This window comes from Harpia harpyja, chromosome 1 (assembly GCF_026419915.1).
Source record: "Harpia harpyja isolate bHarHar1 chromosome 1, bHarHar1 primary haplotype, whole genome shotgun sequence".
Classification (NCBI taxonomy): domain Eukaryota; kingdom Metazoa; phylum Chordata; class Aves; order Accipitriformes; family Accipitridae; genus Harpia; species Harpia harpyja.
The window spans coordinates 54028115-54043002 of record NC_068940.1 but is presented as its reverse complement, the minus strand read 5'-3'; the positions used below and the strand labels follow the sequence as shown (position 1 = coordinate 54043002).

Below are 14888 nucleotides of genomic sequence, written 5' to 3'. Positions count from 1 at the left end.
TGTCAGAAAAAAACCCTGTAAAGCGCCCAAGGCACTGCTGATAAATATGAAACATTTGTGTCTTGCTAAATGTATTTTTTCATAATTACCAGTATATGGATTTGTATTGTTCAAAGCCCTAACAGTGAATCTCCTGTGATGGATGCGCAATAAAACAGGACTAATTGGAAGCATTAATTTAGACAGAGGCAGAAGTTGACATGGAGCTCTGAGGAAGAGATGCTTTATATTGCCATAGCAAGTACAAAGTGTTTGCCTGTAATTTGCAAGCTCAAATCACACCACCTTCACAAACAAATTGTTGCAAATTGTTGCTGTGTCATTTTTTCCTCTTTTTGTTTTATTTCTCTCCTGATAAATACCTCGGACCCAAGGTCATCTTAAGGAAATATTTGTAATGCAATAGAAACGTTGCTGTAGGTGCTGCTGTGTTTCTGGCAATGTAATTGACAGTGAATGAGCACGCAGGAACAGCTCCCAGCAGGGGCACTTTTGAATAGATATACACTAAATAAGCACAGCAGAATGGGAGAGTAATGTATCTGCAAAAAGAGCTGCATGCTGTACATCCCCTCAAAAGTCTTCTGCGCTTTAGGCCTGGAACAGCAGAGGTACATGTTGATTTTGCTGCTCCCTCTGCTTTATCTGCCTGCTCCCACCCTGGTCCCAGCTCAGTAGAGTGTTGATCATGTGTGATGCTTCCGGCACATGGGTGATGCCACCGACATCAGATGGAAGCAGCTCTCGCTCCAGTGCCTTGCTGAGGCAGAGCCCAAAACGAGAAGTCAGATTCTGACTGCATCAAAATACAACCTTAGGCAGGTTTCTTGTTATCTTAGGCATTTCAGCCACTGACCTTGGTTTGTGCCAGATAACTTGTGTTTAGCTACTATATATGAGTTACTGTTTGTGAGTAATCTTGGGCCAAGCAGCTGTTTTTCATGTCTTTGGTATGCAAGTACTTGAGTTTTATTTAAATCTCCTATTTGACTGAAACACTGATTTCCAACAAAGCAGGTAAAGGGGGGGGATTAAGCACCCAAGCAGTGGTTGTGCTGAGCTGTCGTGATGGCTTCAGGTGGCCCACCCAGCACCCAGATTTGAAGAGAACAAAAGATGAGCTTCTCTGTTCCTTTGACTACTCCTTCCAGTTCTTAATGGCCATTAGTCTTCAGATTATTTCCTACTTCTCATTTGGTCATTGGTCTTGAGCTCACAGCCATGTTTTACTTCTGCTCGTTCCTCTAATGTTTCCTATGTTCTCTTCTCAGTCATTTGTATGCTGAATAATCTTACTAATTGCAGAGGAGTTGTCCTGGATTTACACCGGTGCAGCAGAAGCCACCATATGTCCCAGTGGACTTTTCCTGACACTGCTATCAATGGTCTTGGAATTGGTCCCTCAAGCAAGCCTTCCATTATTTATTTCCATCCAGTCCTTTCAACTCATATTGAATGGGCCTGAAACTCAGCACTTTATCTTAAAATTATGTCCTTCGTATAATGCTTCTTGATATTCCTTCCTCTCAGTGTCCTGACCTTTACTAAGGCTGTTGCTAATATATTCTCTTAGCCATGGTAGTTAATGTTAATGCAAAGACTAATGTTCTCCTGCAGCTTTAACGCTGATATGCCACACTTAGTGCTCTGTATCCAAACAGAATTGCTTTCCGATATTGCACTTTACTGTGGGAATAATTTTACTGCTTGGGTACAATGACAGCTGAGAATGCTTAAAAAGAGAGAGAGAGGAAAGGGAAAATGTAATAAGGCAAAAGTGTGACAACAAGACACTTATGTCAGTATTATTATTGCATTTCATGGGAATGTAACATCTGACTGCCACACAGCTCTTCCAGCATCTGTCTGTTGAGGACCCAGAGTGATGTTTAATTGTAGTTCATTCAAAGAGCTTGAACAGAAAGTTCTTTCTTTGTCATTAGCTCTGCTGCGCCCTAGTTTCAAGGTTATGTTTTGTATATTAATAAATTAAGTTCAGACCAAGGAAAGCTTGGATCAGAGCAGTGTAAGCAGTAAAAACACGTTATTAGCTATTTCAGAGATGGATTTGTCTTTTCAAATGCACCACTGGGTACGTTTGCACTTGCGTTGTTTCTGAGGCAACAACCCACAGCTGTGTTTGAAGTTGGTTGCCGATGCATCAGGAAATCTCAAGCCCTCCCTGGGACCCAGGCAGTCACACATACTAAGGGCAGTGCGGTGATGCCAGGCGCTACCACTGAGGCAGGCACTGCAACTACCAGAAATCGAATGTTCCCCTTACACAGCTGGCATTTCTGCACTTCCACCAGGAAAAAAATCAATAGCCTTCAAGAGCAGAGCGGTCGGATCCCAGGGCTAGAGACACATCACACAGCAAAGCATTAGGACAAGCACCTCAGGACTTTGCTCCCGCCACACTTTCTCAGCAGGGCACACCGGGCTGCACGTTTACTGTACGGGCAGGGTGTCCGAGCGCTTGGTGCTCGCTCTCGGTAGCCATCCGGGGTTGCTGTGCAGCACTGCATAGCCACTGTGCTCCTGGAGGGGAGGTGGTGCGGGGAGAGGCAGAAGAACAGCCACTCTCCGGTTTGCCTGCTGACTCCAGCCCCCACCAGCAGTAGCTGAGGAGTAAGTACCATGCTTGGGGAACTGTAGTATTTCAGCCTGACTGAAATAAAATGAGGCTCCCAGTGTAGCTGCTGGAGGGGGAAGGAGAGAGATAAGATGCCCACGTCGTATCACCAACAACATAACTGGTATTAACGAAACAGAAGTCAAGGATGAATGAACATTGAGGCTGAGCTAACTTTCACATCAAGAGAAGATCCCTGAAGGGCTGTGTGCTGACAGGGCAACACGGAAAAGCCGGTACATTTAATCCCTTCACAAGGGCTGTTCTGTGAATAATCAGAAGTTGTTAGGGTTGTCAGTCCAATTCCCTTCCAAAATAAAATTAAGTGTGGAGGTGATGACATTTCAGGAATGGGTGAAGTAGATTCTCTCCTGAATGTAAGTAGTGGCAGGTTTAACCAGAAAGCAGAGACAAATAAAATATCTTATTTGTAAAGTACTGTGCAAATCATGCTGCGATAGGGGTTATGCTCATCATTATTACTATTATTCCAAACAGTGATTCTATGTTGATGGTGCAAAGAAGCACATATGACAGTGCCAGCCTGTCATGTTTAAGGCAGGATGAAACTCTAATGACCTAAGTCCACTATAAACACTTAAACCATTGAATGTAAATGATGTTTCATATATGCAATGTGTTCTTATGAAAAGGCAAGACCAACAGATGTTTGAAATAACATTCCGAAGTAGCGCACACATATTGGTAGCAGAATTTTTTAAAAAAAATGCAAATTTACATGTAAAAAGAGACCATCCACACAGAGAGGTGAAACATTTTACTTTGTTGTGTAACTGCATTCGTGCTGAATAAGAAATATGATTGCAGAAGTGAATGAACGGCAGAGTTGATAAAACATATTTCTATAAAGTGAGATCCTCTTCCTAACTTCATATGTATTTCCACTTGAATTACTGATCCCCTGACTAATCAAGTACCGCTGTATCACCATGTCATCTCACCCTTATGTTCTTTGTGTATGATATTACATATCTCCACCTCTTGAATCTAATTCAGGAGCAGTAACACTGAGTGAAATGTAAGTAGCAGAGTCCCGCTCTCATTAGCAGAAATTATATCCAGCTACTGCTGTCACCTTACTTAGAAGAACATACAATTTACGACACCAAGTTGGACCACCATTCCTTCCAGACCAATACCCAGCTTCAAAGGATGGCAAAAAATCCATAGCTCAATACCTGTGCAATCTTGCAATTCACCTAATGGAGCAAAAACCCCTTTCTTCATCTCTGCAGTGAGCAGCTGATATTTTCAAGAAGGGAATTTGATCTTTCCCTTTTATCTTTGTATGTCCTAATGCAACATGCACTCCTGACACTCTTGAGTTTCAGGCATGTACCTCCATTTTTTGCAGGCTGTGGAGGGCCTTCGCTGGCGCCCATCAGCAGATCTCCTTGAAGAGCAGCTCACGGAGCACCCATGTGGCTCAGTGCAGCTGGGCCATGATAAACATCCAGGTTATTCTGAAATCAGCCTTAGCTGAAGCCACATTCAACTTAGGACAGCTAAGAGGCAATACAAACTTTTGTTCCAGAAGCCAAATGAAAGCTGTCGCTAGTCTGTAGGAAGGATGAACAGAAATGAAAACTAACAGCTCACTTCTTTCCCTAGCAACCTTACATCCACTCCCGAGGCTTTGCTAGCCCTGTATAATCCAGTAGATAATAAGAGCAGCACGTTACAGCCTTTCTGGCTGATTTATATGTAACCTTACCTCCTCGGGCTGTGCTCACAGGAGAAAATCTGGACATGGAAACTCACTGCTTTTTATAGCCCAAGTCCACCTTGGGAATTATCCCATTCAGTTCTGACCCTTTGTACCCCCAAACCAGTAGCCAGTCCCCCATACTGGAAATGCTGACTCCCTTGATCCTGACCTCGTTTGGTTCTCACTTGCCCAGATGATAAAATGAGATGGTGAATAACTGCACACACACACACCCCCCGCCATTTACTCACTTGGAGGCACAGTGTCCCTTTTCCTTCAGCTGGGCAATGGCCAAAAAATCAGAGTAAAGCTTTGCTGCAGGTAAATAAAATAGTTACTTTCTAATTGTGTGTTACTTGCTCACATAACAAATCAGTACAAGCTCCTCATTACAAGCCCTCATTGGAGATCAAGCACAAGGATAACCAGGCACTTGGAGGTAATAATCTATTTGAAGGGGGCATAAGTAATCGATCATCCAAATTACTTTCAGTGAACAGATGAAATGACTGAAATACCTGCAGGGTTTGTAGAAGTTAGTCAGCCTATGCATAACTGTAACATACCTTCCGGCCTGCAGTATCAACATTTTCTGTACCTTTTTGCAAGTAGAGAAAACAGGTCTGCATCGTCGAAGCAGAGAGATATACAAGTAGGGTGCTCTGCTCTGCCTCCTTGCCAGTTGTCATACAGTGTGTTACAATATTTGAAATCAGCCATGAATCAGAAGTTACTGGGAAAGACAGACAGAGGAATAGACAACTTGTTCCTATAAATGTTTCCTTAGAAAAGACAAGCTAAAAATGACTGTGCTGTAATGAAGGAGTATTCTGAGTCTAGAATAAGTGTCCTTGATTGATAGGTAAGTCGGTGTAAATTACTTAGAGCTGGAGGCTTAGTCCTGAAGAAATTAGGTTTGGAAAAGACATATCATCTGGTGCTGGAATCAAAAGCCTCTGACTTGGTTAACTCCAACTGCAAGTGGGAGGATTTTGAAAGGAGTGCAGCAGGTCTAGGAGCTGTGATTTTTTGGAAAAAGGCTTATGCATGAAGAAGCAGCTCCTACTTCCTCATGCTACCTGACACTTTCCAGTTCAGCAGGCGCCAGACATCTTGCTTTGCAGGGGTCAGGCGCAGATGATGGGTAGCCTGCTGTTTCTTTAGGAGGCAGCAGCTCCTAGCTTCAGCTGAATTAGTGCTTGCCCACTTACCCTCTAATATGGTAAAGAGAAATGCTTCCTAATGCATTACCACGGAAAGGCTGCCAGGCCCTGCTCTAGTCCACTCTTCACGGCAGTGAAGCGTTGCTCTCTAAGGCTTGTTGTCTGGTGTTCGGTAGCAACTGGTTCTGAATCTCCAAAGCAGTGGGATTTCCTCTCCTGGAAAGTATCGCAATACAGAGACTACATTTCACCTTTTCAAACATCACTTTTCTTTATCCCTTTACTTTACTAAACAAATCCTTGGTTTGCTTTATGATGATGCCACCTAAATAGAGAGAGGGATACGAGGTGGGATTCATCTCACCTAATATTCATCACCTGAAAGCTGGACATCTAGTTAAAGCTCATCATCCTCTATGTGACCTCTTTTGCTAATGGCAAGAGAGGAGCCTCGCTGGGGTACTAGTTGACCTGTGGATGGGTGGATTGCCTGCCAGAGCCACAGCTACCTTAGACTAAGCATGTAACTTTTGCGTATCTGAAGTTACTCACTGTTTTGGGGAGTTGTCAGAAACCTTTTTAAGATGGCTTTGAATCCTCCTTTTCCCCTTCTTATTGCTGCTTGTGAAATGGATACCCTTGCTTGAGTCAGCATCCATGACACCAACTACATCCTCTCTTTGGCAAGATCCTATTTTAAGCTTTCCATCAGAGGCCACAGCTATTTGTGTCATTGTCAAAACTCTTCAAAAGGTCCGGTGACATTGATGGTAGGTCTCTTAGAAGCCAAAGGTTCTGCAGTAACATAAATAGGATCAGCAGCACTAAGTGCAGGTGAAAGAAAAGCCAGCTGCACATCCTTTCTGTCTCCCTTGGCAACAGCATCCTGCCAACAAAAACTGCTGCCAAGTAAAGGCTGGAAAGGAAGGGATGTGCTTTCGCAAAGCTGGGTCTGGACAAGCTTTGTGTGAGGGGGGAGCTGTCAGACCAAGACACACTCATGTGCTTTTAAAATTATTTTTGGTTTGTTCCATGTGTTTTTGGACAAGGGGATGCACAGAGCCTCTGTCCTTATAAAGAGTTTTCATCTGAAATTCCAAATGACGGTCTCTGCAGTTTTGAGCCGTATGTTTCCATCCATGACAGCACACAGGGAAGAAATCTGTGGTGAGTTACTACTTACAGATGTGGCGAATCCTCCAGCAAAGGTTAAAATACGTGGCATGGTTCTCTTGTTACGCCAGCTGCAGCTCCATGCTAAATCATTTTTTCAGCAGCAAGTTCTTAATCAGCCCAGAGTTCTAGAAACTGCTAAACAAGCTGGTATTTGTAAGGACCAATTTTTTTTTTTTATATAATGCACTAAATATCTTTATTTAGAAAAACCTTCAGACTGGAAACAGTAAGGGTGAAAAGTGAACTGCAAATGGCAGGGAGAAAAAGAGCATCAGCATGAGAGCGCAAAAATGCAAAAACAGATCTAAGATTATTATTTGTACTCTGCCTTTCCATGTCCTCCATGAAATGATCATGGCTGTGAAAACAGAGCTTGTGTAACTACGGGTAAAATGTACTTGTGATATAATATGTGCACCTGCCTAGCCTTCCTGATAGGGACTTCAGTCCCCGAAAATCAGCACTGGGGTCACTGTCGGAGGCCCTGTAGCTGTTAGTGCTGCCGAATCCCAAACCTGTTGTCACAGCATCGTTCCTTTCTGATTTGGCCACAGTGTCAAAAAAGAAGTCTGGCTGCAACGTGCTTGTATCCAAGGCCTGAAAAAAAGAGGATCTTCTCACCTGGTATGGTGAGAGAGAAGAAGGATCTGGCTTTTCTCTCTAGCAAAATATTAGGAATTAATTTTGTGAGGAGCCCATATAACAAACTAACTGCTCGGGTTGTTGCAGCAGCCCTGGATACAACAAAGACTCTGAATCAAAGACTGAGTCATGGGGATTGCCCTCTGACTCCTGGGGGATTCCTACGCTGCTCTCAAGAAGCCCCCAACTTGTTGCTCTCTTAACATTTCCCTGGGCCTTTTGAGGGATTGGTAGCTGGCTGCACAGGGCACATTTTTGTGCTCTTCGGGCAGTGTGTTCTTCCAGACACCCAGCTGTGCCAGAGAGAAAAACAGAAAAAAAGAAGAAATGGAAGAAGGGAGGCAGGATTATGACTCTAGGAATCCCAGGATCTGTGGACTTCTTTATGGTTACAAAGTAGAAATTGCCCAGTCACCACTGAGGAGTGAAAAAATAAAATATAGAACATGCATTTCGATGCCACGGAAGGAGAAGGAGAGAAGAAGATCGCTATTTCATTCCCCGTATTTTCCTCTGACAGGAATATTAATATCATTAGACATAATTGAATGAAGTGGAAAGTCTGGTGGAGGTACAGAGGCAGGAGGTAGATCTGTAAAATCCATACACACACAAAAGCCTAACGCTGCATCGGAGGGAGGGCACTCTGCCTTGAAACAGGGACTGAACAGCCTCACAAGGGCGTGCAGCTGGGGTGCTTGTTGCTGTTTTGTTCCCAGAAAACGAGAACTGCCAGCAATCCTCTGGCATCTGAATAGACCCGTGTCAGACAAACTGTATCTGGACTTGATGGGAAACCAAGCTGGAATACCAAGCAGCCCTTCGATCTGCTGGCAGAGAGGGGGACTGGCTCAGTAAGTAATCTTGCCTTGCAGTTGCAAAGGTACTCCATAAAGGAGTGAGCCCTCTCGCTGCACAGCCCTGCAAGACACGCCTGCCTGGGCTGTCTCTGTCCTCATTCCTCCAAACCAGTTCCAACAATAACAGCAACTCTTGCGAGCAGCTGCCTCGTTAGGGAGAAGATGCATTTTTCCTTTTTCTACTGAGGGATGAAGCTTCCAAATCTGTGTGATGGGAGCAGGTGAGGATGTCTGCTGACAAGTCCAAATGATATTTTCAGGTAAGTGATTACCTTGAACAAGCAGCTAGAGTCAGGCTCCTTCTTGTTATTACCCTCCTCTCAGTAATTACTGTTGTCCTAGATTGTCAGTAAGCCTTTTCACAAGGTTCAACAGCTTGGATGTCTGTATATATTTAGCTGAATCGGGGATCTGAAGCATTTCTACGGCACCTATTCCCATAGTGTCTGTGAGTCTCTAGTGCAGTGTGAGAATGGATTGCGAGCTGCCTGCTCTGTGCCTACACAACGCTGTCCTATTTGTCTCACCCATTGTTTAACTCCCTGGAGGACCAGAAATGAATTTTGATTCACAGGCTCGCTCTCTTGAAGTCTGTGATGGAAGTGCATCTTAGAGGCAATAATAGTGTTCTGCAAGGTTTTTATATCGTTAAAGGACCGGGACATCTTGCCACATGAAAACTGTAGCTACCGTTACTGTTGTTGCACAGGGAGTGTCAGCGAGTACTGCTTAATTTGTGTTTGTACATGTGATTTCCAGAGCTTCTGCTGATGCTGTTTTATGTTACTGCAAATAGAGCTGTTACTCAATGTGTCTCATTCCCTGCATTTTACCAAATACCTTGTGTATTGAAGTTGGGGTTGATCACCCTGCCTAATACTTACAAGGGAAAACAGACAGTAACTTGTAAGTTAATATCTGGGAGTTCTGGCGTGACAGCCACTGATGGACAGGCAGGGAGGAGAAATTTTCTATGCAGAGTAACCTAATTCTTCTCTCAGTTCTGCCACCAATCACAGAGATGAAATTTGCTTAACTCTTTGTTTGTACAAAGGCTGCTTTGTTATGAGTGACAATCATATTGCTTTGACAGATTACAAAGAAATGACCGTAACAAAAGTAGTAATATATACTTTCTGCACAGTTTCCATCTATTAAAGATTCATTTTGCTCCCTGTAACGTTTTAGGTTTGCTGAGAGACACATGAGAAGTTAATAGTGTCGTGAAGAAAGCTTTTGTTACAACAATAACGAAAGCTGTTGCTTTGAACTGGTTTTGCACAACCTTCTCTCACTATTAGTAAGTCACAACTGTTAGAAGCATGGAGAGGCTTCAGCATCACGTACAGTGCCCATGTGCACCCAAGCCCTGGGTCTGTAGATAAGGGGTCCTTCGTAGGACGCTCCCTTTGCTTCCCCTGCCCATGGCAGTCTGAAACAATGAGTCCAGCAGTAGGCCTCTGCACAAAAAGCTCTTCCTGGCTTCCTAGAGCAAAAGTGTTTGCCAAGTACTGCTCAGGGCAGCTCTATTTGTCTTGCTGCAAGGTCCAAGGTAGTAGAGGCCAGAAGGGGTCAAACGCCAGACTGAGCTCATTGTGCATATTCCTTTGCTGCAGAGAACGTGAATGTGCAGCTCAAAAGTTTCCACTGTATCTCTGGCAATTAGGACTTGGTCCAAAGCCCGCTAAAGTCATTGGGAACCTTTCCACGGGCTTTAGATCAGAAGTTATGTAAGTTTGTGTTGTTTAAAGGGGGTGCCCCAGGGAGGCTGAACGCGTGAGCTGACTCAACAGCCACATGCCTGCTCTGCCATGTCATGCAAAAAGGCTGTTCTCGAAGTGCTCATGAAGTGTCCCGTGCAGCAGCAGGCGGTATTAACTCCTAAGTGAAGCCTTTTCATGTTGTCCTCTGCCAGGACCCTGGCTCCTAGCAGGGGGTCCCAAGGTCCTGGGATAAAACAGTCAAAGAACGTCAGCTGCTGGCCCCTGAATCCCTTTGTTTTTCTGGTTTGGAGAGCGGCAGTTCTGCCTCCTGCATGCAAATAAGAGGGTCGTGAGGACGTTCCCAAATGGTAGGACCCTGCAGATCTCATAGTCTGGGAAAGCAAAATATTCCTAATCCCAGACTTTGCTGAGACTAGCTGAGGACATCAACCGCAGTCTTTTAAAACATTGCTGTAAATGAACTCCTTCATTTTCTTCACGTACACAACTGTACACGCTGTTTCTAGACTTCTCATGTGAGTGTACGATGGGAAGAATCACTGCAGGGAGATCCTGTTGAGATTTGAACCATCGCACCATGTTGTCAGGAAGGAGTTTTTATGGCTAAATGCACATCAGCACCCTCTGTGTACACTCTGCTGTCACTCTGCTGTGCTTCATCCTTGAGTTAATTCATTTTGCACTAAATATTCACTTCTTGGTGCACTACACAGGACCACAGGATGACACAGTTCATGCCACAGAGATGTCAGGTCAATCAGCCTTCTCATTAGGGTTGAATGATTTTAATGTAGTCATAAAATTAGACTCCAAAATTGGGAATTTGACACACAGCATTTAAAAGTCCAACCAGTTTGACCCCTTCTGAGCATAAGCTCCTACACCTTAGAAATGGCCCCTTATGAAAAAACTTAATGGTGTGAACTGACCTGTGAACATTTAATTGATTATTATTATTTGCTATAATGTGCTTACATCAGTCTGTATTATCATTATGCCAGCAGATAGTAAGGACTGCCAGTCCTTACCCCAAAGGGCTCATGCCCTAAGTAAGATCAGTCGTAAAGAGTCTTAGGCAGCCAAAACGGAAGGATTTTGGCAAAGAGCTGCAGGACTGCGCTTTGAACTGACCAAGAGCATCTGCTATGTACCATCTCACCTGGGATATCAAAACTTTGGCCATGACAACTTGATAGCAACCAGAAGGTTTCCTTTCAGTGGTAGTCTGATTGAGGGTAAGCTGAGGCCCTGGGGGACGATTGGCATCATACCCACCGTGGCCCTTTTCTCAGTGCGGGTGCATTTGTGAAGCAGAGACAGAGGTTGGGAAAAGAAGAAGTTTGAAGGGGCTGGTTAAGTCCATTTCTGTGACAAATGCCTCCTGCACCTTAGTAGAGAAATTCAGAATATCATTTTCCTAGGCTTAAGCCAAAGTTGCCAAACAGGGCAGTCTAATATCAGGGACCTCAGTACGAGTCCCACTTTGTAAGATGTTGCATATTCTCAAGTGATAGAAAAGTAAGCGGGAGCTCTGGGCAATTAGATGACCACAAATCCAGCCAGAGCATGCTTAGGCGATGATGCAGAACATCTGAAAATACTGATTCCAGCTTTACTTTTGCTTTCCAGTTGGCTGTTGGTCAATTATAAAGCCAATTAATTCTACTTAAAAGGGCCAGCAAAGCCCACTGTGAAGTCCTTATTATCAGCTGGTTCTCCCTAAATATACAGCACTGGCTATTTTTACAATGAGCTACTAAGCTGAATATTTTTTCAGTAGTTAGGGGCACAGATTAGCTCTGGTTATCACTGAAGGAGTTATTGTGGTCCATTCAACCAATAAAAATAAATCCTAGGAAGCTGTAGCTTATGGGGCTACGGTGGCTCTGCAGGGGGTGTTAAAGGGAGTCTAGCAGATGAGCAAAACCTGACTACCACAGCCTGAGACAGCCAGATGTCATGGGGGTTATTGTTTATTGTCAGATAAATTACTTCTGATGTAGTATTTATTTCCTTTGAATAATTATTCATACTTTACAAGCCACCTAAAGGTACTACGTAAATGCATCTGGCTTACTGTGCCTGATGTGGGGTGACCTGCTACCAGAACAGACTGCCCCAGAGAGCTTATAAATCTTTATAGCAGCAAGCTTCTGATTTATCAGTATTTCAAGAAGTGGAGACGGATATTAGGTAGGTTTTTAGCCAGAGATCAGGGTTTCTAACCCCAGGGCACAATATGCAGAAAAGCTGACAGCTTCCTTATTCCTTAAGAAATATCCTGGAGAAAAACATTAACCCAATAGAGATGTTTTTCTGCGCATGAGGTGTGAGAGAAAGTAGTTATACAAAGAACATCCAAAAATTTTAGCAGGCATTGCAATCGTTATAATCTAGTATCTCATAGGATCTGCCAATGCACTTTATCTTGTGTGCTCAGAACAGCAGGCCTAAAGTTTCCTGAAACATTATCTCCACACACCAAATCCAAACTAAATCATCATCCTTTCCTCTTTGAATTTGTTCTGTGGCAGCAACTTGTCTTGGCATGAAATATTAGCCATATGGACGCTAGAATATCTGCTTTGACCTTGACCTCAGAATAAGTGCTGCCAAAAATGTGAAGATAAGTCCTGCCTTTCATTTCCAAGAGTGATGCTCCACAAGTATGGCATGATCTGCTTTCCTGGCTGCATCTCACTCTAAGGAATATGTTTTTTCTTTGACTAGGTGTTCTGCTAAGAGCATATTGTCTACGGCTGGCTAGGAACTGGGAAGCAGTACCCCAGAAGATGGTTTATTTGGCAGAGATAGTTATTTCAGAAATAAAAAAAAAAAGAGCTAATTTTAGCATCAGGCAGTGGAAAGTGCATTGCTTGTAATTGGCTCTTACTACGTTATCCAGTCAGTATTTTCATCTTCTGGATACTCTACGAAGTAACAGGAGGCTGCTGGGGGCAAGATGAGGTTGTCGTGGTTTAACCCCAGCCAGCAATTAAACACCACGCAGCCGCTCACTCACTCCCCCCCACCCAGTGGGATGGGGGAGAAAATCGGGAAAAGAAGCAAAACCCGTGGGTTGAGATAAGAACGGTTTAATAGAACAGAAAAGAAGAAGCTAATAATGATAATGATAACACTAATAAAATGACAACAGCAATAATGAAAGGATTGGAATGTACAAATGATGCGCAGTTCAATTGCTCACCACCCGCCGACCGACACCCAGCCAGTCCCCGAGCGGCGAATCCCTGCCCCCACTTCCCTGTTCCTATACTGGATGGGACGTCACATGGTATGGAATACACCGTTGGCCACTTTGGGTCAGGTGCCCTGGCTGTGTCCTGTGCCAACTTCTTGTGCCCCTCCAGCTTTCTCGCTGGCTGGGCATGAGAAGCTGAAAAATCCTTGACATTAGTCTAAACACTACTGAGCAACAACTGAAGACATCAGTGTTATCAACATTCTTCGCATACTGAACTCAAAACATAGCACTGTACCAGCTACTAGGAAGACAGTTAACACTATCCCAGCTGAAACCAGGACAGAGGTGAATTTTGTTGGTTGCAGACCTCTGCACTGTTCTGGTTCAGAAATTATTGTTAGTGATCAAAGTAGAGCATTTAGCTGGGTAAGAGGAATAGGTGCTGCTCCTTTGGTGAGTTTTTGCTACATGTATTGCACTGCTTGCAAATGGGTGTGAATGATGCACAGGATTCAGAATAAACACATTTCGTGGCATTTGCATCTGCCCAGTGTGCAACAGAGCCCTAGGGCCCTGTGGTGGACACCTAATCAGAGACCTTCTTTCATTTTGCCAAGTCCCTGTCTTCCTTTTCTGCTGGTGCCCGTAACAGATATTCCCAAGTTGGGTAGAACTAAATGGCTTGACAATGCTCATGGAGAAAGCTGGCAAGCCTGGGAAGGGTGGAGAAGGGGGCAGGACGGTACTCCACAGTCTTGGCTGGAAGGCAGTCATTACCCAGTTTGGAGTCCTGCGGCTTTGACGAACTTGTCTCCCTGATTAGTTAAGACTGTGACAACATTTTTCACCTTGACACTGCTGGCTGAAATTCACACTAGCACAGTGCTAATGGTGCCATCTGACGATGCACAGTGGACGGTGCAAAATGGATTTATGCCGTGTGCTTCCTAGTGGGCAGAGATCCACATTACGCTCGACAGCTTCAACATATGGAAATGGTGACATGTGATTGATGTGGTCCCTGCAGGTCACGCTAACTCACGGTGTATTAGCCCTGCATCCCGGGGAGGCTTATGCTACTGCAGCTGCCCATGTCCATTATCTGGACTAGGAATAAATGGAAGAACTGATGTTCCCAGCAGTGTGAATCTGGCACCTCGTGAAATGATGTGCACTACGGAGGGTGGCGGGAGGCAAATTTCACACAATTCAATCCCACAGCACATGCGAGCACAGAACAGGTTACAACCAAACATTTGTATATGGGTGCAAAGGGCAGTTGTGTTGGATTGAGTCAGTCCCCTAATAATCATATGGCTTTTTAAAATGGCTGTGATAGCTATGTTTTCTTGTTTATTTTTAACATTTGGAGATTTTCCACATCTCATACTCTAAAATAAGCGACTAGATTTTCTGAAGTTGCTAAGTAAAGGACAGCATATATCACCCAGGAAGCCCTCTCATCAGACACCCCTTCTTGACCTAATTTTCAGCAAGGGCTAAGCAGCTGCTCTCTCAAAAAACAGATTGCTTAAAGGCATCCAAGACTGGGGGCAGCCAAAATTTAGGATTTTGCAGCCAAATGAATGAGTGGACTAAGGTTCCCCATAATGATGCGGACATTCATCTGGAGGCCTCCTGGCCAAAACAAAAATGAAAACGTCTTTTGTTTCTACCCCTAAAGAGTAGGATGCTTTGTAGCTTCTGCAGGGAAATCACCTGCCTATGGCACTTTAAAGCACTCTCCTGAGTCT

The 14888-nt window shown here is 44.1% G+C and overlaps 1 protein-coding gene across 7 annotated transcripts in view; it reads left to right on the top strand.

The window, feature by feature from the left end:
* TMEM108 (transmembrane protein 108) overlaps positions 1–14888 on the top strand; it is a 175731-nt gene that overhangs the window by 148653 nt on the left and 12190 nt on the right. The window contains exon 1 of one of the 7 annotated variants that reach the window (XM_052795040.1): positions 8034–8465. The exons of the other annotated variants lie outside the window; for them this stretch is intronic. Within the exon in view, the coding sequence (XP_052651000.1) occupies positions 8453–8465 (13 nt within the window). The 5' untranslated portion in view covers positions 8034–8452. Of the gene's footprint in view, positions 1–8033; positions 8466–14888 lie in introns of those variants that run through there. 7 annotated transcript variants of the gene reach the window in all.